The 23,343-nt window shown below is 36.2% G+C and overlaps 1 protein-coding gene across 2 annotated transcripts in view; it reads left to right on the top strand.

Moving 5' to 3' along the window:
• The window catches only part of LOC126920441 (A disintegrin and metalloproteinase with thrombospondin motifs 9), a 174,629-nt gene that overhangs the window by 13,203 nt on the left and 138,083 nt on the right, over positions 1-23,343 (top strand). For both annotated transcript variants that reach the window (XM_050730797.1, XM_050730796.1), the window contains exon 2: positions 3,101-4,180. In XM_050730797.1, coding sequence (XP_050586754.1) covers positions 3,883-4,180 — 298 coding nt within the window. In that variant the 5' untranslated portion in view covers positions 3,101-3,882. The remainder of the gene's footprint in view (positions 1-3,100; positions 4,181-23,343) is intronic.

Below are 23,343 nucleotides of genomic sequence, written 5' to 3'. Positions count from 1 at the left end.
ATCAAAGAAATGAAAACAAAAAACGAGATCTCATTTTTGAATGAGGTATTAGATTAGATTTAAATTGAATATTCAGATGAACAATTAGAATTAGGAATAGAAATTTGAAATTTTCAACCCTCGGAATAAAAAAAATATTTGTAAATACCAAATACAATATTTTTTAACGAGATGCTTTTTTATTAAGGGCGTGTCCTGAATTAGAATGTTCTAAGACAGAACTAAAAGAGTTCGTCAAAAAGTTTATTTAAATAAGTTTAAAGTTTATTTTTTCTTTTTATAAAATACATTTCTCCTTTAAATTTTTAATTTCACACTATTTTCTGCCTTTTTTTTAGTTCATCGAGAAGAAAAATATATGATAATTTAATCCTTTTTTGGTTTTTTGTTTCGGTCAAGAATTACGAGGTGGTTCTTTCCCGCCGATTGAAAACTGCAGCCCATGAAATAGGCTTAGAAATCTGTTATAATTTTCTTTTTTACCTAAAAAAAATTTTTTTGTATTCGTTAAATATATATAAAACCATACCTCAAAATTCAATAACTTCATTTCTTTGTTTCCCTTCTAAAAAAAAAAAAAAAATCACAAAACGACGCTGTTTTAGGACATTCTAATTCAGGATACCCCCTTAAGTTCTATATTTCAGTCTGATAGTATCAAATTTTCAAGTATAGTATCGAATCAAAAAAGGTATAGATAGTATCAAACTACCATTGAACGATACGAAATATATTACAATGAGATCTAATTAATCGGCATAGAAGTGTTACAATAAATGTAACGTTTTACAAATACTTTTCATAGCCATGTGTATGTCATGAAAACCTCAAACTTTTAATTCGTGTTGGTTGAAATCGGTGATTTGCCAGAGTAAGATCTTTGTTTCTCTGTTTCTCATTGCTTGATCCTTTTTTCTCTGCTCGCTTCTGCGATCCTCGTGGCTGCTCGTCGTAAATTAAAGCTCAAGGGCTACCACGTTTGAAACCGTACCGCCAATCGCGATTCAACGGAAAACGACCTCGTTCGCGCACCAAGTGAGAAATAATTTTGACGTTATTTTTACCAAACACTTTCTTGTGCTTTTGGAAGCTGAAAGAGGAACTAGAATTTTAGACTCCCGTCACGTGTTTGTAGATTCAAGTGAGGAAGTTATGGCAACAGCATTATGCTGCATGATGTTACGCCCGTTTGTGTGTTAATGCTGGTGATTACGTTACCCGAATGGTTAGGATGGTTATGTAGAGCGAATCACGGAAACGTTTCGATGTGATTGACGAGGAAAGTGTTTTAGAAAAAAAACTTGCTTCCAGAAGACACATTTGAGCGAAGAAGTTTTATATCATTAGGTATAGTAGAATAAGAAAGTAGAAATTTTACTTGGTATATCCAGGTTTCATTTTTGTATCTCTGGACCTTCAAATTAACAAATTTCCAAACTTTTCAATTCTCGAATTCTATAAATTTCGGAATTTTCCAACTTTCGAATCAGCAAATTCTCGAATTTTGTAAATTTTAGATTATCAAACTCTCGAAATTTGAACTCCTGTATATTCGATTCTTGATTATTGCAAATGTCAATTTCTTAGATTTTCAAATTTTCATTTACTAGAAAATTTATTGTCCCTCGGTTTTCCAATTTCCTAGCTTTGAAAACTTCAACGTTTCAAATTTTCAACTAGCAAATTTTCTACTTTCGAGTTTTCCACGTCTAGAATTTATAATTCGCAAACTTTCCCACAAATTTCGCGATGATCACGTACTTTGAAATTTCCGAATTTTCCATCTCTAGACTCTCTACTTTATCAACTTCCAAGTTTTCTAGTCGTCCACGTCTACAATTTTCGCCTCTCGCACTTTCCAGCTCTTAAACATAAAATCTCCAGATATTTCTAGTCTGCAAATTTTTCAAGATATTCCCGAGCTTTCTCTCGGTTTCACCAAATCCTATTTCTCCGCGTATTCTCTGTTCTCTCATATGCCACAGACCTCGAGCAAACAACAAAAATAACATTTTTCTTTCCACTTATATGATTTGCAGTTATTCCCTGTAATTTCGTACAATCAGAAATACGCATTCACGGCGTTAACTCGACACAGACAAAACGACAAATAATCTTTAATCCATTCCTCCTCGGTTTGATCGTCTGAAAGAGAGCTAAGAGAGGTGATTTTCAGCTCAATCAAGCGTGGCTTGAGTCAATTATTTCCGAATTAACGCGGCTGCTCGATCCAATCAGCGACGCGTCGATTAATCGCTGATCCTTCTCTCGCTTCCCTTCCTTTCTCGAAGATACGATCGGAAATTTATTTGCGCGGTGGTCTCCGTGTCGCGCGATAAGAAAACGACGCAGCGCGTCGTAAATGTTTAACGCGACACGAATCGGTTTCACGGTGATTCGCACGGTTAAATTGCCCGACACGGAGAAATCATCTCCTGTGCCGGTGACCTCATCATGGAAATCATTCTCGTCTTTACCATGTCCAGGTGATTTTCTTCTTTGTGCTTTTCTTTTGTTTCCCCTTTTATCCTCTAGTTAGTTAATCACCTGGCTTGCAATTTAACTGACCGTTGAACGAACCGCGTGTGTTTCTTCGATTCTGCGATATCTATTATTGAAGCAATATATATTTGTTAATTTTCTAGTTCAAATAAAATAATATCGTATATTGCTTACACGCAGAGTAGGGAAGGTTAAAATAAATCGTAATCGTTTCTGTTTCATATAAATTAAGATAAAGCCGTGTAATCAAATTGCTCAGTTTGAAAGAAATGACAGAATTAATGAAATTCGTTATTATATATATGTTGAAAATATTAAATTGTAACATATGATCAGTCCGACTTTTTAACGATATAAAATCGAGCAGTGTAAAAATTTAGCAAATCGGATATTTCACGTGTCACAACTCGACGGTGTATTATATTACAAATGAATTCTCTCCTTAAGAAATTTAACTACGCAAAGAACGAATTACATCTCTTTCTCCCTAATAAACCTGTCTCGGCAGACACTTTAACGATGAAAAAACACACACACACACGTATCACACAAAATTATCACCAGCGAAATCTAAAATCGTCACTCCTTCTGTTTTCAGCTCAGAATGAAACCGGAACTGCCCACGGACCCTCACTGACTGCGAGCGACCATAAAGCCGCGCTATCCATCGCATCAACCACTACTCCGAGAGCTCCATCGGAAAAATTACCCCTTAGAGAAACCATCTCCTCCTCTACTATGCTCGTTTCTTAACGATCCGGAATTCGTTTCACCAGGTCATATGTCGAAGGCAAGGACGTGATCCTGGCGCGTAAACCAGCGAGGAAGTATCCGAGGAGGAAGATAACGACGTCGTGGTAGATAGCTGACGGTGCACGGCGAATCGAAGATCGTCGAGCCTCTTAATGGGCATTCCGCGGTTGGATCCCGGTTGGATTTAGCCGGCTGGTTCTCCGCGAGGGAAAAACAGGATCGAAGAGAGGAGGAAGGCGAAACGAAGGGAAACCTTGAGATCACCGACTGCGAGGAAGGACTCTATGGGCGCTCGAGGGTGGCGCAGAGTGGCGAATGACCTGGTGCCGCCGCGATAATCCCTCCTTTCTCCTCCGTCTTCGTCTTTACGTAGCTCGAAGCCACGAAAATGATCGACTGACTGCTCGACCGGCTGGCGTGTAACCGGACGGATCGGGCCAGGATCCTTTTTCTTACCTCTCTCTCTCTCTTTTCTCCCTTCCACCCTTTCTCTCTCTCTCTCTCTTTCTCTCTCTATCTCTCCGCCTCTCTCTGTCTCTCTCTCTCTCTCGCTTTGGTTCACTTCTTCTGACTCGGATCTTTCGGTGGTTAACGAGCCGAGGAATAGCGAATAATAAAGCAAGTTAAATGTGCCTGGCTGGCAGAGGAGCCGCAGATATGTCGCGGATCTCGAATCGCGCCTCGACCATCGTCGCGGTGATCAGCATCGTGCTTCTGGTGCTATTCCTGGTGATATTATGGACTGGTGTGCGCACAGTGAAACAAGAGACGATAGAGAGAAATGTACATGGAAGCCTCGATACCGTGGAGAAGACTTTGAGCTTTCTAGTGGAACGATCGAACGAGTCCTCTTCCTCTTCTTCGTCTTCTTCTTCTTCGACCACTGTCAAGATCGTGTTCGATGACGAGAGCTTCAACAACGAAGGTAGGAGCTGTTTGTTTGCTTGGGTTACTCTGTTGTGTTAACTGGCATAGAGTATTTGATTGTAAAAGGATCTCTAGGTTTTTACGTTGATACGTTACTATGAATCAGTTTATAAGTATGTTCGTTTCTTGCACTCGTAACGTTTACTATGAATAAATTTCTAGAGATCCTCGGTCTGTTTGTGTTTGCAAGGTTTACCATGGATTAATTTGTTGAGATTTCCGGTTTTTACCTTTGAAACGTATATTACCAACGATTATAGACTTCCGCTTTTTTTACACTTGCAAGGTCTACTCGGAATCAGTTTTCTTCTTGTTGAACCTTCGTTTGTTTTTTTTTCTGATCAAAAGGAAGTTTCATCGAGAAGCGATTTCTAGTTAGCAGGTTAACACAACTTACGCTATATTATTGTAGTCGATTGAAATTTTACATCTTTGATATCATTGTACATCTAATTATTCATATTTATCGACTAGAAAAAGGGGAAGACAAGAAGATAATTATTCTGTAACAGTAAGTTCTTCACGCTCGAAGAATTAAATACTCTAATATAACTTTTCTACTTGAAAATTGTCTTACATTTTATAAATAAGAATTCTTTTTACCGGCGGGAAAAAATATTGCAATCTCTTCCTATTTACTTTAATTTCAAGAAATAGCAACAGCTACAAATGAATAGTTCGATGCTGGTATAATGTTACGATGTGTAAGAAGAAGTAATTTATAAAGGGTTAATGTACTATTGCTAGACCGTTTACATTTCTTTCAATACGAAACATGTTACCAAATGAATCATGTTCAGTTTTTACCGCGACGCTTGCGTACGATCGATCTTCGAAAGGTCAGTCGTTTTGCAATGGTGTGATTGATGAATGGCGTGCCACTTATGATGTGTGACAATTAATCTGTCTATAATATCGACAGGAATTTTTCTAGACGATAGGAAATATTATATTCATAAAGTAATGACGTGTTTGTGGAAATGATATAAATGTTCTGATAGATGTATGCATACACTTTGCGACTAATTTGAAAGTTCCAAGTTAGAAGGTTACTTCTCTCACCGCTTCGTATTCACCGCGTACAATTAAAAATAGTTTTTAAAACATTCCTCAGAAAATAGCCGTCTATTCTGAAAACGACATTTACTGTAGAAAAATTTAATCGAACATACAGTACATAAATCAACGGTAGACGGATAACACCGTAACTCGGCAATAAGTATAAAACGAAGAAAATCCAATGGATTACGAAGTTTCATGTTGAAACAAGTTACACTTATTGACAGCCTATATATCAAAAGTCTAATAAAACATCCAAGACATATAATATAACATATAACACTTCGGTAGTAGATAATTAATAGACATAGCATTAGTGGACAGGTAACACCATGATTCATTAACGTACGTGAAACCAATTCCAAGAAACTGCTCGTAAGAAAATAGCAGTAAAATCTGTACGTAGCTATCGGTGACAAATTGGATATGGTTTGTACACGCTTGAGCGAGGATCGATGTCGGATCGAAGCGAGCCCGATGGACGTACGAGCACACCGGTGCAAGTCGTAATTCGACGTATCGTCACGCAGAAACGGCAGAGTTGTGAAAGATCCGTTAACACGTTTAGTCTCAGTCAAGGTGTGCAACAGAGGCTCTCAGGGAAAGCTAGAACGTCCAGACGTCCTTGTAAGGCCGCTGCTCCAAAGCACCCACACCTACACCAACACCCACACACGTGCTTGTATCCTCTCGTGCTGCGAGTATGAACCTTTATTCGCGTTAGCCGCTTGTACGTACTCATATTCCTACCCAACCTGCACCTACATCCTAAGTACTTACCGAGTCGCTTGGCTCGAATCTCGCTTGCTTCGTGCACCTGATGGTACTTCGGCGAATCGTGGTCAGCATTCCTGGTAGACTCATTGAAAAATCACCAAAGAGATCAGGATCACCTGCCCCTCCCAGGTCACTCTATTAAAGAGCGATTTTCGAGATTCTTTCCCCGCCTTTTCTTTTTTTCTTCTTTTTTTTTTCTTCACTTTCGATGGCAAATATTCGAGGAATTATAGGCTTCGTAGAAGACAGAAGAGATTTTTATACGTGGAATTGTCTGATGATACGAGTTTGGAATTAATTAGATGTTGCAGTTCGTGGCAAAGAAGATTTTTAACATTCTTTCTCGCGTGTTTTTATTTCATATTTTTACGTGATCGACCGCGATTCTAAGAACTGCGAGGTTTCCAGGCAAGTATTTTTGTACGTGGAATGGCCTGATGACGCGTGTTTCAAATGAATTTGAAGCTTTGATTTGTGTTTGAGAAGAGTGATCAGGTAAGGTCCATAATACTGATGGTTCAGGCTTCACTGATGATTTTGTAACTGCAGGAGATAGAGGTTTGAGAATTCTTTTAGTAATTTCGTTACAGGAAGGCTACTTCTTGTTAAAAGTTTCTACCTAATACTTGTAACTGTAACCTAATACTTGTAACTGTAACCTCTTTTCAATTAACTATGAATTCCATCGATCCTTAAAAATTCAGCGTACCAAGAACAATCACGATAGATGGCATAGCTAAAAACGTACATACACATTACACTAGCCCAGGTAAAGGAATGGAAGATCTTCGAAGAGGTTCTGTAACGAATGTACACGATCCAACGACGTCTCTATCCCCATGTATAGACGCATAATTATTCCCGCGGGTTCGCCAGATAGCGGCAAGCAGCATAACGTTCGCCTACACCTTCATTGCCGATCGTTCCACCAGATCCCCGCGTATAACACTAATTTCGTGCAGTTTATTAGTTTCTCTGATGCCTGCTATCTCGCCGCATCTCTTCACCGAGTCTCGATCTAGGTCGGGTTCTCTACCCATCATTAACGAGCGCTAATTGCGCCGACCATGGATTATTTCGCGACCCTCTCGGTTTCCCTCTTGTCGATTTGTCTGTGTCGTTCTTCGACTTGATGCGCCTTTCTTCCTTTTCGTCCTTTTCTTCTTCTTCTTCGTCTTCTTCCTTCTCGTCTTCTGTATTCGTTCTTGGTCATTGGTTTCTTCGTTGGTAACGCCGCGTTCGCTTGATCTTCGATCGCGAACGATAACAGAGAATCGTAATTTACGCCCGTGAGATCGGTATCTCGCTTAATTGAAACGGAAATTAATGCCCGAGCGCGAAACGATCCGCGCCGAGGAGATTGCCCGACGCTTCTTTCGCATCTTGCTGCCGGGATCAAACGCGTGAAATTGTCCCTTCGGGATGAGTAACGAAAGAGCTCGTGTTAATTCGATAAACGAGCCGCGTCCAGGTATACAGGAAGGTTTGAACGGCTTTACGTCACGAATCATCATGCAGTTAGTTTATTTTGTGAGAAATTTTACCGTATTTACTTGGAAGTTATTTAAATAATATTTAACGTAAGGGCTAGAGCGTCTTTTATCCAATAATTTTGCTAATTAATATTAGGTCATCCGAAAAGTTTCTTTCGTTTTATAAGGAAATAATGGATGCACATTTTCCGTTTTATATTATTTTTTCGAATTTTGTTCTATCAAAATAAAGATCACAACGTTCGACAGATTAGGTTTCATATTTGTATAAAGACGCGTCAACGTAATATTTTAATAATAATTTTACTAATCGTAAGTATTCGTCGGGTGGACAACGAATAATCGATCGTGAGATATATCGATATTTATAGAAACTTTTTAAGAACGTATTATTCTGATCGTAAACTAGACCAATAAGATTGAACTTTGACTATATGATTATACCAATATGATTTGGATGAATATTGGACCAATATGATTATAATATTTATGTCATACGCGTATGAATATGATTACGTATATCATGATTATGCTAGACGAGTCCCATCGCAGTGCTAATGAAATTTCAAGATGTTTCGTATATAACACACGTAATATATTCATAAGAGGTTTCTATAAGCAACCGTGTATGTACGCTGGAAGAATCACGACTTTTCTTCTGAGGTGGCAAGAAATCACATGCCAGATAAATTGACCGTTGTATTTGGGCTCCTATAACCTGATTTGACGTCACGGGCTAGACGAACTTACAATCACAGCGATAACTCGGTAAGATAAGACCACGGATGTTTGAATATTTACGATGTAAGCACGTCGCTTCCTACCTTTGCCTCAAGACGACGATTACATTACAACACGATAATCGAAAGGTATCATCTGGTGATAGAATCTTCGTGTGCCTGTTGAACATATTTCAAACAAGTTAAAAGTACAGAAAAGGAGAACAGGTACCGATAATCTTAAAATAAATAAAGAAGTTTCTATTTGATCTTTCGAGTCTACAACGTGAAATATCAGGAAGCTTCTTTCTTTTTTAATAAAGATATTCCAGGATTTCTAAATGCTGGTTAAAGTTGGACCTATAAATAGCATACGTGCAATCGTTTTTCATAACTCGTCAGCATCAAAATATTCGTAAAAATTCTCGTTTTCATTTCAATTTTCATTTCCATTTCCTCCGCTCGTAGCTATCGATCCTTCGCTGGTGTCTTGCTTTTAATTCGTCAGATAAGAGTTTAATGACTAGAGATAGCGGGACTCTGGCATGATATCTTTCCGGTACGATCTGAAAGCCGAGCGTTGACTCGTCGACTCTTGTATTTGCATATTCGTCGCTCTGGATTTATTTAAAGAAAGCACGTGCACGCAATGTGACGTAAGGGTAACGTAAAATTGGCCGGGAATCGCAACACGAGGGCGTGTTCCATGACTCTGTTTTCCTTCTTTTTTTTCTTTTTCGTTTTCTTTTGGTCGATACAGAAGTATTATGTGGTTTACTCAGAGTTTAGTGAGTCTTAAATTTGTTCATTCGTATAATCAAGGTAAGGAGAAATAGAAATTTCCATTCGTTTCTTCCACCATCGAGGATTTTGAAGACTCGTTAGATTCCGAATTTTTGTTACGATGTTGCATTTCTATCATAATTTAGTTACCGTGATGCAAGTATATCGATGGAAAATTTCAAATATAATTTGGAGTTTGTAACGCTTGAGTTTGACAATTGTAAGAAATATTACAAATTTTCAAATATTGCAAATTCGTAGCTGAAAAATTAAAATACGTTCGATTCTTAAGTACATTAAATTCGACATTTTTAATATATCGTTACATTATATTTATATTTATTCGTATTCGTATCAATTCACATTTTTACGAACACGAATAAAAAAGATGCAAGCTAATTTGACGAAGCTGGATGAAATTTGTTTTACTCCCTAAATATTTACGTAACCATGTACTTTGGTCTTATCCCATATTTTCACATATCGTGTATATGTATTCTCTATGTTGGAATTTCTTATAAATCCATAAACACTTCCGTAGTCTATTTACCATAAGTATATATCACTTACAATATTTATGTACGACATAAGTATTATATACTGTTCTCTGAATATGGTATTTCCTACTCAACTTACAGTTTATTGAAATGTAGGAATTTTTATTCTTCGAATAAGTCGAGGTTTAGAACAACTAGCTGGAAACTTACGATTGTGTATAGTATACTCTAGGTCCGTAATCTTATGATGTATCACTAAATCTAGTAACCAAGGTCTACACTTGTTACATGGACAATTTTATCCAGTAGTCAAGGCTATGTCTTCGCGTTTGATCAATATATTCACTACCTGTAGATCTGCTAGTTTCGAATCATTCATTATAGTCAATAACCAAGGATTTATACTGCCAGGTGAGTCAGTTGTATCGATGATCAGACATCTACAATTTCAGCTGAATCACCATGCACAGAAGCAAAGATCCACTTGGTCTTCAGTTAGCTATTATAGTCAATAAACAATTAGTTACAAATTTAGATATGTAGTTTGCGGGTTTTCTTTCGGTAAAATTATATGTATTCGTATAAACGCGATATAATCAAATACTGATGCGAAGAAACACAGTTTTTAGTATAATCAATGGTTTGCATATGAAATCTTTCCTTTGAAATTAAAATAAAAATGGAAAAGAAGCGTTAATGCGTTTAGAATTAAAAAATTAAATTCTTTTTGTACAAACTCGTTAATTTTTTATTATTTTCATAGCCTTCGATTAGTATGTATCACGAATCTAAAAGATTTCGCTTAAACTCTGCAAATTAATACAAGTGGTACATTAAATATAATTAATATTCGGAATTTTAAATTCTCGCCATTACACAGATGATTATTTATCTAATATCGATTTCCAAATTTTTATCGATAACCACATTTAGCAATCATTTATTTGTTACTATGAATTAATAATTTCCTTCGTTAAATATGAAATTACCTTCTCAAATGGCCACTCACGTAACATTCTAAACAAGAAATGTTTTCATTAAATATATCATTGTCTTTCGAATACTCGTCAATCCAATATTCTAATTTTTAATACTCTGGTTCTCTAGTTTTTAGCTATCTATATAATAATCTATCTGATTAAACGGTTGCTATAATTATTCAGCAATCGTGTCACTGGCATTCTAAACCATATATTCTGATATATATTCCGATATCCTGATTCTCGAACACTTTTATCGTTAAATGAAAAAAAAAGGAAGACTTAGTATATCGCTAAATATACAATATTTCTCAGATGCACTTAAGTTTCCCCACCTAAAATTCTCTTATCGTTAAACGAACTGTCGTCGCGGTCGCGTCGTTACCGTCTCCAGATAATTAGCCACCTAAGTGCTGACGAAGAGTCAGTGCTTTTCAGCACAGTATGCCGTTGGTGTCTCCAGAATTATCTCTAGTGCTACGTGCAAGTTTTTGTGCATAATGCACTGCACATCAGCGCGTGTAAGCACGCTTGCACGAAGGCGTGTAACGTTGTAGGAACGTTCCTCGCTACACCTAGCCACGCGTGCATACTCAGCGTGTCAGATGGACCTTGCCTAGTAAGAAAATAGTTACGCGATTTTATGATAAATCGATGACTTTTCGTTTTTACTGGAAACGATACTGTAAACAGGCATAAAAAATGGAGATTCTACCGACCCGTTTCGAACGAGATGACTATTTTAAAATAATATAACTAACGTAATCGCTTATATCGATATTGCCAAACACAAAATAATTTTTCTTTACTCTCCAATTTAGAAAAATTATTTGTCAACAGAGTTGTATTATCTGCTTTGTATTATTCATAATCGGGTTGTTTACAACCAGTTGATACAGATTTCAAAGCAATTTAAAAAATTCTCTTGTCGAGCTATTTCAAAATCTTGTCCGATATGCAAATGAAGCAAACCATGAAAGGTAATTTGAATGGAACGTTTGATTACGAAACATTTAAATGGATTTCTTCGCTGCATAATAGCGAAATCTGTGGATCGTGTTGTTTTCTCGCTGGAACAGGAATCAAGTATCGCATTTCTCGTGATTTGATTAGCAAATTAGTTGGTCGGTTTACATCCTGGTGTCTAGGTCGATCCGAAGCTTTTTACAGGGGATAACAGAATCTATATGAAATATTTTTGAGTCGTTGATTAATATCCTGATATCTGTGGATTGAAGTTTACGACTTTCTTTCGATAAAATCGGCATAGAAAGTGTTATGATAAAAGTAGCGTGTAGAAAGACCTATTTATTATAAAATTGATAATAATCAATGATTAAATGGATTTGGTTAAATTTCACATTTAATTTAAGATTAATTAACATTTGAATATCGGTATTCTGTTCGTTGTGTAATAAACTTCGTACGTCAATACATGTGACACAAAACATGTCAAGCAATTTTTACGAGCTTCCGTAACTTCACGTGATAAATGTCAGTCAGTTAATTATTTAAAAGATGCTTTATTGTAAAGCGAACTAAAGGCACAGTTACTTGTTGGGCCAAATTACGAAAGTTAATCGGAAAAAACGAGACGACCACACGTGGCGAACGATGTCCTCGTGGACGATGTTGACGAGGGCGAACCACGCGAGAAGTGCGTACGTGACGTTTCGTATTTCTGCGGACGCTAGCTTATACGGATATCACATGTTTAACAGAGCACACCACCTTGTTCGACACTTTTTTTCCATCGCGTTTGCTTTTTTCTGTATGTTCGTTTCCCTTTGATTCGATTCAATTTCTACAAAAACAGGTCATCGGCAAGTAAACCAAAATGATATTTACGTAGAAGATTATTTGTGAAATTGTCAAATTATAATAGATAATATATATGAGCAAAATTGTGCAAAAACTCATCAAATTATAAAATCATTCGTAATAGAAAGAAATTCGAAATAACATCAACCTAGTAACAGTTCGAATAAAAAGTAATTCACGCGGAGTATACCATATGGCAACGACGCTCTCGAAGAAAATTAAAAAAGCAACTTTCAAAAAATCAAACAGTCTCGATTAACATCTCATCTTCTGAAAATACCTCGCTTATCCCTTTTTCCATACTTGGAGTAATTGCTTGTCTTCGTGATAAACCTCATCAAACAACACCTGTCCTCGAACACTGGTTTCCGTGAATGGACGTGGGAGAAAACGCGGGAAGAAGAAGAAGAAAAAAAAAAGAAAGAAAGGAGAGATGTTGGAAAGTGAAGTAAATGCAAATGATTCGAGATATCTGAACGATGGTATTTACACGGGTAGACTGCATGGCGACGACCTCCAACCAAACCGGCCGATCTGCTTGGGATACAGTATATACGCATTTTTATGAACGAAGCCTCGCATGGTCCAACGTGATACGTTTCTTTTCGTGTTATTCGCCTCGAAGGCGTTTCACAATGACCCTGGAGACAAAAGTTATAGCGCGATATTCGTGATGTGTACGCGATGTTAATCGTGTCGAAAGCGATTAGTGGATTAGTGGATTTCTGATGAAAAGGCTGTTTCGTTTGACCGGTTGGAATTTACGATTCTTTCTGGAGGAAAAGCATTACGTAAACTGACGTAAAGTAAAATATTTTTGGGCTGTAAGAAACGGATGGGTCAGTAGATATATTGAAACTGTCTTAGCGTATTAATAACTTAAGTAAAAATAGAGAATAACTGAATGGGGAATGGACGAATACTTGCAAAAAGTAAAGTAAAAAGGGAGAATAAATTTCGTGATATACCCCGATTTTATATATAAATATATATATTTTTTTGTTTTTAATAACACAGGTGAATATACAGTGGTTAAAAGTGTTTGAATACTTACCATAGGAATCTTGTACGTATATATTGTGTGTGTGTGTGTTATTTTGAAATCTCATTGGGGTTATAATGAGGCACGATATTAGTAAAATTTAAAAGCAATATGCAAAATTCATATAAAAATTGCAAGATATTTATTGCGAACATATATTAAATAAAATATGAATATACAGCATAAATAAGCATCTTAAGCATATGATAAATGTTTCAACTTTTATCTTTAAATATGATGATCAGAGATATTTGACAAATTATCCATGATACTGATTATATTGGAAAGAGTACGAGCTACAATTTCTAGACAAAGCAATGAAACCTGTACATATATGTATATCACTTTCATAATTAATAAGCCTGGTGAAACATAGAAAAATGTTGAAAATTCTGCTCCTAATTCGATGGGCAGAATCTGCGCAATAAAAATTTCATCTTTCCATTAAAATCCAGATGCAAAATACGCTTTGTATCAACTTGTACGCAACTTTGCTGCACCCTCTATCGTTAGAAAATTTCTTACATGGAAAATACGAAATTTCAATTCTATTTTGATGTATACGATTTCTCGTCTCGATCGAATACTGTAATTATTTCTTTGCAGCATTTAAACATTTCTTCCTACGTAGCTAAAGCGATACGAAGACATAAAATATTGGAGGACCGCAGCAGAGTTAAAGCACTGTCCGGGCAAGAATATTCGAGGCAAGTGAGTTTTTGAAATTCTAATGCGTTTAATCATTGTCGAACGGAAAGTGGCGATTATCTCGATCGAAGTTGCCACATCGCCAGTAAACACGAGTTCGCAATCAACGAGGTAATTATTCGAGTCCACTTGGGCAGCCCTGCCGATCGGGTCGAGTTCCATTCCTGGTTAACGTTGGACTATGCTCTCGCAATTAGACGTTTGCCTGTCCGGGACCTTGATTGTTATAGTGTGTGCATCGACTCATACGAAACGATTGCATACCATCGCCCTCCTTATTCGTGCGCCAGAATTAATAAGTAATTGTTCGTTCGAACCCCAGCGAGCCTTTTCGTAGGATTTTATTGCCTCCAAAAAGGGAACTTGCGTGCCCAATGCTGTTTTAAATATAGGTATGTTTGTGGCTCTTGCGATTGTTTGAAAATTGACTCTAGGGTGGAGTGTTAGGGTTCGAGCGTGTCAATTATAGCTTAACGCGAATAGCGATGTCCTGAGTTCATATTGCGAGGATTTAACGTTGCAGTGACTCATAATTCGAAGTATAATTGGGACACAGCGAAGGGGATGGGAAGAATGTAGGAGGTGAAACTTTAGAATGCAATGATTTTTAAGTGTAACTTGGTAGAAATAAGAAGATTGGAAAGTTTCATTCTGTGGGTATTCGTTATTTTCCTATGATCTGAATTATAATCAGGACAGAGTGTGTCAACTGTTTCTAAGTTTCTTATGTAATTTCTTAGACAGTGTTTGAATAATCAATTTCTCAATTGTTGTTAATATAAGAATCTACCTAAAGTTAGACGAACAAAAGAAATAACAACGAACGTGCAATTTTAAGTGAAATTTTGAAACCGGTCATTCGACCAGGCCTGGTAAGGTTAGTGTTAAATATAAAAGAATGGAGTGATGTTTTAAAGTATAATGGACTTTGTGTTGTTACATAATGGATTGTTGCAATAACGATATTCCAAGTTAACATCTTAAGAATTAAATTCTCCTATAACAAATAACTTCCAAACTAGGATACAGGGTATTAGAGTATCCTTTAAACCTAAATAATGGTGTCTGAATAGTCGATATCGTGAAGATTCAATGCTCCAACGTCTCACAATTTAACGCTGTAATAGGCGATCGAGCAAATAAATAAGAAAATTAAAGTACATAAAGTTCCCTCCTCGCGATTAAATTTCTCCTTTGCTAAAATTTACGAATTACTCGTCACGGTTGATACATGGCTCTCGGTCTCATGGATTCACCTAATCGCGAGCACCAGTCTCTGTCACCCAACAGCTCTCAGGATTTCAATTTTCCTTGCTGGAACGAGCACGGGACATGTTAAATATTCTCTAAGCGGCCTAACGAGTTTCTTAGATACTGGAAATTATTCGTCGCGTCGCGTGTTAACACGCATTGACCGATTCGCGATGAATTCACCGCCTACGCGCTTTGCTCTGCATACCGAGCGAATTAGAAGGAAATCATCGATCGAGAGACGCATTAGAACAAGTACTGCGAATTAGAACCTTGATTTGTCTTGCGTGGCGTATATCTTAATTTTCGATCGATCGATAGATTTGGCAATTTGTCGCAAGTAAATGATTTTGGGATCTTGGAATACGGTGGATCATTAAATTAGATACTCGGTGAGCCGTTGGAAAACTCGTATCGTCGATTTGCTAGAAGCGTGACATATTTAAAAAATTGCCAATCTTGTGATATACAGAAAAATCGCTTTGAAAGTAGATTTTTTTTTTTTTTTTAGGAAATTAGATAAAATCATATTATTTTCTTTATATTATACACGTACATTATAGACAATACATATTGCATTAGAAATCTTTGAAATGCACAGACTATTACTACAATCGTAGAAGAAAAATTAATTGTTAAATGATCGGATTCTGAGATCGATTTTCTAAAAAATGTACATTTCTTAATCGTGTTATTTCTGTAAAAAAAAAAGACAAAAAACAGCTTCCAATAATGTACACTTTTGCAACATTGTACATCTGGCAACAAGTAGTTGATTGGTTCTTCTATACAGAAAAGAAATACGATCCCGATGGACCAGTTGCTCTACCTTTTGTAGCTGAAGTCTCTTTATGTAGAACAAGTCGATCAAACGACTCGAGGATGGAACATGCGTATTGGTCTGATCGACTTTTTTCATCGGGATCAAATCAATTGCCTGTCAGAGATGTGCGAATAGCGCCACTTGACGACGAATGTTGGTCATTGAATTACAAAACGCTTTTAAAGATGCACCCTTGAATGATGTTACAAAGTAACAAATTATTCTTCCTTCAGAAACAAAATATCAACTACTTTTTCTTCTTCATTTGGATTCGCTTATGAAATTATAATAAAAAAGAACTAGCCATTACATCAATTAATTTCGTCATACCTTTTGAAACAAACATTATTTATTTTGTCTGACTAACTCATAATTTTCCCAAGTTTTCAACGAAACAATATCTCTATACTTGCTCAACGTAACATTTTATTTCATCGAATTCCATGTTTCTATGATCGACGATTTCCTCGATATTCCAATGAAAGGAAACGATCAAACGAACAATCGTTCAAATTAATTCCATATTCCCGTGGTCGACACACTGAAAGATTACCACTTGAGAAATTCACTCGACGCCTACGTACTTCACACTCGAGAAAATCCCCACGCGATTTTCCAACAAAAGAATAACAAGCCAGCTGGTAATATCTGCGTGCTTCAGCTATGCAACCGCGAGAAAGCAACAGAAAAAAGGGAAAAAGAATAGCGCTTCAAAGGATCGCGACCTCGTACGCCTCTCCGTATCCGTGCACCCATTATCTAGCCTGTAGAAACGACGCGCAGCTCTCAGCTGGCCGGAGAACAAAAAGAAGCTGAGAGAAAACGGACGAAGAGATCCCTTGGAAAGGAACGCGGCGAGACTTTCCTCCGTAAAAGGTAAGCGCATAATGAGAACGAGGATTGCGAAAGAAGCTCGGTTGACACGTTCTACGGTAATTTCGCGTTAGATACGACCGCGAGAAAAATTGTCGGACGTGGGTCAAGTATAATTGACGTGCCAGTGACATCGTGCGACGATGATTACGCCACACAGCGATTCATAGCTACAGGGACTGTAGCCGATCGTCAATATTGAAATCTACGAGAATCGAAGGTAGACAAAAAAAAAAGAAAAAAGAACGAGAAGAAGAAGAATCGAAAAGGTCATCGTGAAACGACTCGTTCTGTTCTTCCACGCTTTTCTTTGGTACGGCTGCGTACACGTTAAGGGAGTATCCCGTCTTTATGGTGTGGATGGTTCGTTTGGAATGTTCTTTGCGTGAGCTCGTCGCATGTACGGTTGAATCGTATTCATACGGTCGTTAATATCGTCGACGACACGAGTTGGCTGTTCGAGCAGCGCAACCTTTGATCGCGTGTATGCTGATCCACGTGGTATGGTTGTTTGAAGTAATGTAAGAGGCTGCAGGGAGGAACCGGCAGTCCTGCGGTTGGGATTATAACGTACTGGATCAAGTTCAGATTTATTTTTCCCATTCTTTATTTGTTTTCTGCAGCGTGCGGTGGATAGTTAGAAAGCAAATGAGACATTGTTTATCATTGCTATTATTATCGTATTTTTATTGTATTCGAGTTTGGATGCGTTATCGAGTCAGATTTGAGGACATTAGCCTTTGTCACGCATCTTTTATATTATATCTTCTTCACGTAAGATAAATTGTCGGTTTAATGGGATAATTGGAATAATTGTTTTTACAGATTTTTTATTTGATTCTTTTTTACGAGTGTGGGATGGATAGTCGGAGAAGATATGGGATATTGTGTGCTATAGATATTATTATATTTATTGCACACATTGTGTTTGGATGCATTATCGATTTACTGAGATGTAAGTTTGGAAGCACTAGCGTTTTGTTAAGGCCTTCCACCTTTGTTTGGTGTATTATAAATCATGAAGGATTCTTCTTACGAAAATGACACGAGTGTTGGAGTTGGACAGAGAACACGAGATTATTAATCCAACTTGCTATATACATTATATTTGGATGTATTATTAAGTTTAGAAATTACGCACTGATAAACGAAGTGGTGTTAAATGATAGAAAAGCTAGTCTTATCAAGTAATCTTTTATTCATATATTTTGGTGCAATCAGCAAAAATTATTTTGTTAGCTTTTTATTGGCGGTACTGGAAATTTTTGGCAGTCTTCGGATAATTTTTCGCAGAGAAAAGGAGGATTTTTTCCAACAGAAGGTAAAATAAAACTAAAGTCGCGAGACTCACAGGCAAATGACCGAAATCGAATTTGCAAAGCTAGGAATTCGAATGCCGATTAGACCACACGCGATATACGCACGCGATTCATGAGCTATGATATATTATGCATATCGCCCGTCAAAGGCTACATGCATCGGTACAAATCATTTATCAATCGTTATCGATCAAATCCGATCGAAGCTCTTATTCGAATATAGTACTATCTATATCTCGATGGAATGAAGAACGGAATTCCGTTGGTAGGCATGCAATGTATCGAGATATCGTTGCTTCTGGTTTGTCTTTATTAGTTTTACCTTTCATTGTGTGCACTTTTTAGTATTATTATTAGTAGCAGAATTACATAAAACAATCATATAGAACAATTTAAATTGTTCGATGACGTTAAAACATTTTTTCTAAAATATATATTCTGAAATATTTCGGGTGTTTCTTCGAATAAAATTGAAATTTTATTTATAGATCGCATGGTGCAAACAGAACATTTTTTTCAGCATTAAATCTACATTTTACAGACAAAATTATTTACGATCAGGGAAAACGATCAGGTTCCTAAATTTATCTCTCTCAATTTTGCTATTTTCTGATCCTAATGCTATATTCTCAAAGTATGTAGTTACTGGCAACAACGCGATCAGGTTTAACAAAGTTGCTCGATTTTCGTCACGTACGAGACTTAAACTCACAATAAAGTGAAAATCGAGTGTAAACGAAACGTGAAAACACAAAGCAAATCCTAACGGAAACAGAGTGAGATTCGTGTGAAAATTTCCATTTTCCTTTTTTCCTTCTTCCTTTAAATTACTTATTGCATCACTAGCAAAGGTTCCTCTTTTTTCAATTCGATGGTACAACATTTTTAACAATATTTCATTGTAACGATCTTTTAATAAATTCATCTCGTACTTTCTCTTATCTCCTCTTCTCTGTTTAATGGTACTAAGATATCGAAATCCTTAATTTCTATTTCTCTCAAAATGCGAATCTACCTGCCTTGTCCAAAATATCAGGAATCAGAAATATACAGAATGTGCCATCTTCTCTAAGAAAATTGCAAATTTTCGCAGGAGAGCGGCATATGAAAACTACAAAGGGATTGAGTTTTCAATAAATACAGTGGAATATCGTTTCTCCAAAAAAAATTGCGGATTTTTTAGTATGCAGTAGCGTTTTTTCATACCGTCAGGCATTCTATCTTTCTTTTTTCTTTTTTAAAGAATCGCAGATTTTCAAAGAAAGGAGGCAGAGTATAAAATTCATAAAGGTATCGCGTTTCTTCCAATCTCGTTACGTATTCTATCTTCTCCAAAAGAATGTCGAATTTCAAAAAAATAAAATTAAAGTATGTAACTACATAAGTTCACAAGGGGTAGCGTTCGATATAGAGGAATTTCGAGCGGTAGCTATCGGCTCGATCGGTTTCCTTATTGCACCAGGCCGGTTCCTAATAACTGTCACGGTGCAGCGTATAAATTACACGGGAGCTCCGTCAATCGAGCATGCGACCTATTAATAGGATCTCTTTATGCGTTCGAACGGCCGAGGGAATGACATGCACGCACGTGCGACTGCGGTGAAATTACATGCACGTTCTCATGCCTCTTCGGATTAGCGCGCGTTTCTACATCGACGTCTCGTGTCGCTTTTCGAATAGAAATCTGCCACACGGCTCCGATTGCTCTTGTGAATCACTGCCAGCTGGAACCGGTTGAATCCCTGTTGCGAAATCGGTGCAGGACACTATGTCTCAGATTTTGTAACTTTTTCGAATTATCATAGATACGAGAAATTTATAAACTTATAGTTCCTCGTTTTATTTCTGTCGTTCTTTTTTTTTTTTTTTTTTTTTTAATCATTAAATTGCTAATTTTTATCGCGTGTTAAATTATTATGAATCTACTAAATATGTAAATAAGCAGAGACTTCATTCATTTTACTAAGTATTGTAAAGTTTGTAACTATGCTTTGAATATTTTGTATATTTTTATTTATTATATGCATTCTGTACATTTTTTGAAGTTTCTCATAAACGCATATAAATCCACGGTCTATTTAACACGGACACAGAGATTTTGTTTGTCATAACGTACGTAGTATACGACATATTTTCTTTTCTTTTTACTAGATCGCTGCATAGATATAATGGTACAGATTAGTATAGTAATATAGCTGCACTAAATCAGAAATTCCATTTTTTGTATTATTGTTCTTTATCGACGAATTAGAAAGCTTAAATTAGAACATTAGTTTACCATAATATTACACATTATGCTGATATTTCATTTTTATTTGAAACGAAAGCAATTTGTTTTATTGCAATATTACATGTGTAGGATATATAAAATGCATAAAAAAGTCCATTCTATTGGCTATATTTTATTCTGGAATGTAATTTAACGCACTCATACGTATTCTGAATAAAACACAATCTATAAAATACGATATTTGCATGTTTCTTGCAAATTCAATAACAGCCAAGTATATCGAACTACTTACGATATATGTAGTAGGATCTCGTTTTAATGGAGTTTTATAGTTTTGACTCGTGAATGTCCAATTTTATTCTTCCTTTATTTGCGCAGCTGGCGAAGACAAACAAGTTTCGATGTTTAATCAGCTATATTAATGATGCTTACCAAATATTATTCTTTAGTAGCCAAGTACTGTTCCTTAAGTGTCCATAGGCTAATTTTAGAGATCAGTAGCAATATAAAAATATAATTTTATCATAACAAATTATCGGGTGAATCGAACGAATAAAGATTGAATAAATTAACAGAGAAAGAGAGAAAAAGAAAACAACTTGTGCAATGAAATAATATAAAATCGTACGATACTCTTTTAAACAGAAAAGATAACGCTTTATGGTAGCAAAATCGGTGAACTTCCCGCGAGGACAATCAATTTGCGCGATTCGTTTCGACACTTTTAACGATATTCGCAAAACTTGTCAAAATAAAAGATAATTTCGTCAAGTTCCACTGGAATTAACGTAAAATCGCGTGAGTGTTGAGTAATTAACGTCGTGTTTGTACTCGTGTGTAACTAGTTTCCTATATGAGAAATTATTTTCATCGTGTCCATTTCATCGATTACAATTTATTATTAAAAACAATTACCTGATCATAGAATCGATCGATAAATCACGCTAACACCTTTCGGTCGAATTTTAGTAAATTAATTACGAGATATTTCGATATCTATCTAAAAATTGAATAACTCAAATAAAAACCGTAGGAGTGAATTTATTTTACTCGTTAAAATTTGATCTGTCTCGGGACATTTATTATAATATCAATGGAGTAATCTCTTTCACTACGCTCTAAACACGTTTCGTAGTAGATTCAAAAATATCGCCATTCTCTGGTTTCAAAAATATTACAATACATGTTGCTGACTTTCTATAATAGCGACTTGACCAATGCTACCGCGAGACTAAGAAATTTCCCCTAACAAGCATACTAATTGTCACTACTTAACAATTTATTCTCAAATCTAAAAATAAGCGTCTATTCGCTTTCCAATGATAAATCGCATCGGCATAATCGGCATCGTTTTTCGTTTAAACTTGTTTTCTCATTTCGTTACTAATTTGTTCGTAAATACGTTGCCGTTGACAGAGACAAATATTTGCCTATATTTTACCGTCGTTTTGCATTTCCTACATTCCACGGGACACACGCGAGAACGAGCACGATAATCAACCACGGTGCATGTACACTGTACACGATACTCTCGTACACGAAATAACCCCTCAACACAGCCAAGTAATTACATAATCGGCCGCGTATCGTTTTTTAGATATCGCAACATCAAATCAACCACGATTATAATTTATAACCCGGCGTGTCCGAATGAATTACATTAACTCTCGATTTTACCTTTACGTAATGCGTGGATTACACGAAGGCGTTAGGAACCCTAAGGCGATCGACGATCGAACTCGCACTTTGGTCTTCGTGAAAGCTTCAACTCTGTCATTCATCTTTTATACTCGGATTAATGGAGGGATAATAGGAAGAAAAAATCAAAGAAAAATACTGTGTACTTACTTTTATTGTTAACGAGTAACGATCGAGTAATTGGATAATTAAATGGTAATAAGATGAAATCTGATTGAAGGCTCGAAGAAGGTACTATTTTCCAGAGGTTTAACTCTTGTATTCATCTTTTGTATTGAGAATGATGCAAGGAACATATAAATATCTATTTTTCGTAAGCAACGATTAGTTATTTCTGTAATTGTATTTTTCATTCCTAATTGGTTAATTAAGTGGCGATAAGACGAGGACTGGGTCGAGGACTCGAATTCATGAAAGATTTGACGGGGTCATTCGTCTTCCATCTCCGAGGATAATTTACTTTCGAAGAAGAAAGATATGTAAGAAATATTTAAACTATAGAAATATTTATTTACATCGAACAAACGTGATCACAGACAAGATTTATATATATAGTTTCAGGAAAATGATCATTTTTTAATTTCACGAAGGAATTGTTTAAATTAATTTGTTATTTTAATACAAACTTTACTTGAAAAATTTTAACGTTAATTAAAATTTAAATAACATCAAGAAAAGTTACTTTCTTTGAAAGGAAGTGCTGTTTTCAGTGACATTTGTACGCTTCTATTCTGTCTACATTTTAATTGAAGGGGGAGTACTTATTGTATTAACAGACGTAAAAAAGGAAATAAATAAAACAAGAAAATAAAAAGATTTTAACTTTATTAAGCAAACATGATGTTGAACGATGCACGAGTCTTAATTGGGTGATTAAGCAGCAGCAAGGGGAAGTCTGGTTAAAGGTTTAAACGAACTTTCATCTTTTTTCGTTTTGCTTTTTCCTTCAGTGCACTATCAGCTTCAATTGAATGTTTGTTACGAATTTATTTTGTTTCAAATTCTTAAATGCCAAGGCTAATCGACCATCGAGAACAACTGGTCTGTCTTATCAAACGTGATTAACCCAACAAATGAATCGCTAATTT

The sequence above is a fragment of the Bombus affinis genome, chromosome 9 (genome assembly GCF_024516045.1).
Source record: "Bombus affinis isolate iyBomAffi1 chromosome 9, iyBomAffi1.2, whole genome shotgun sequence".
Lineage (NCBI taxonomy): Eukaryota > Metazoa > Arthropoda > Insecta > Hymenoptera > Apidae > Bombus > Bombus affinis.
This window is presented reverse-complemented; position numbering and strand designations above follow the sequence as displayed.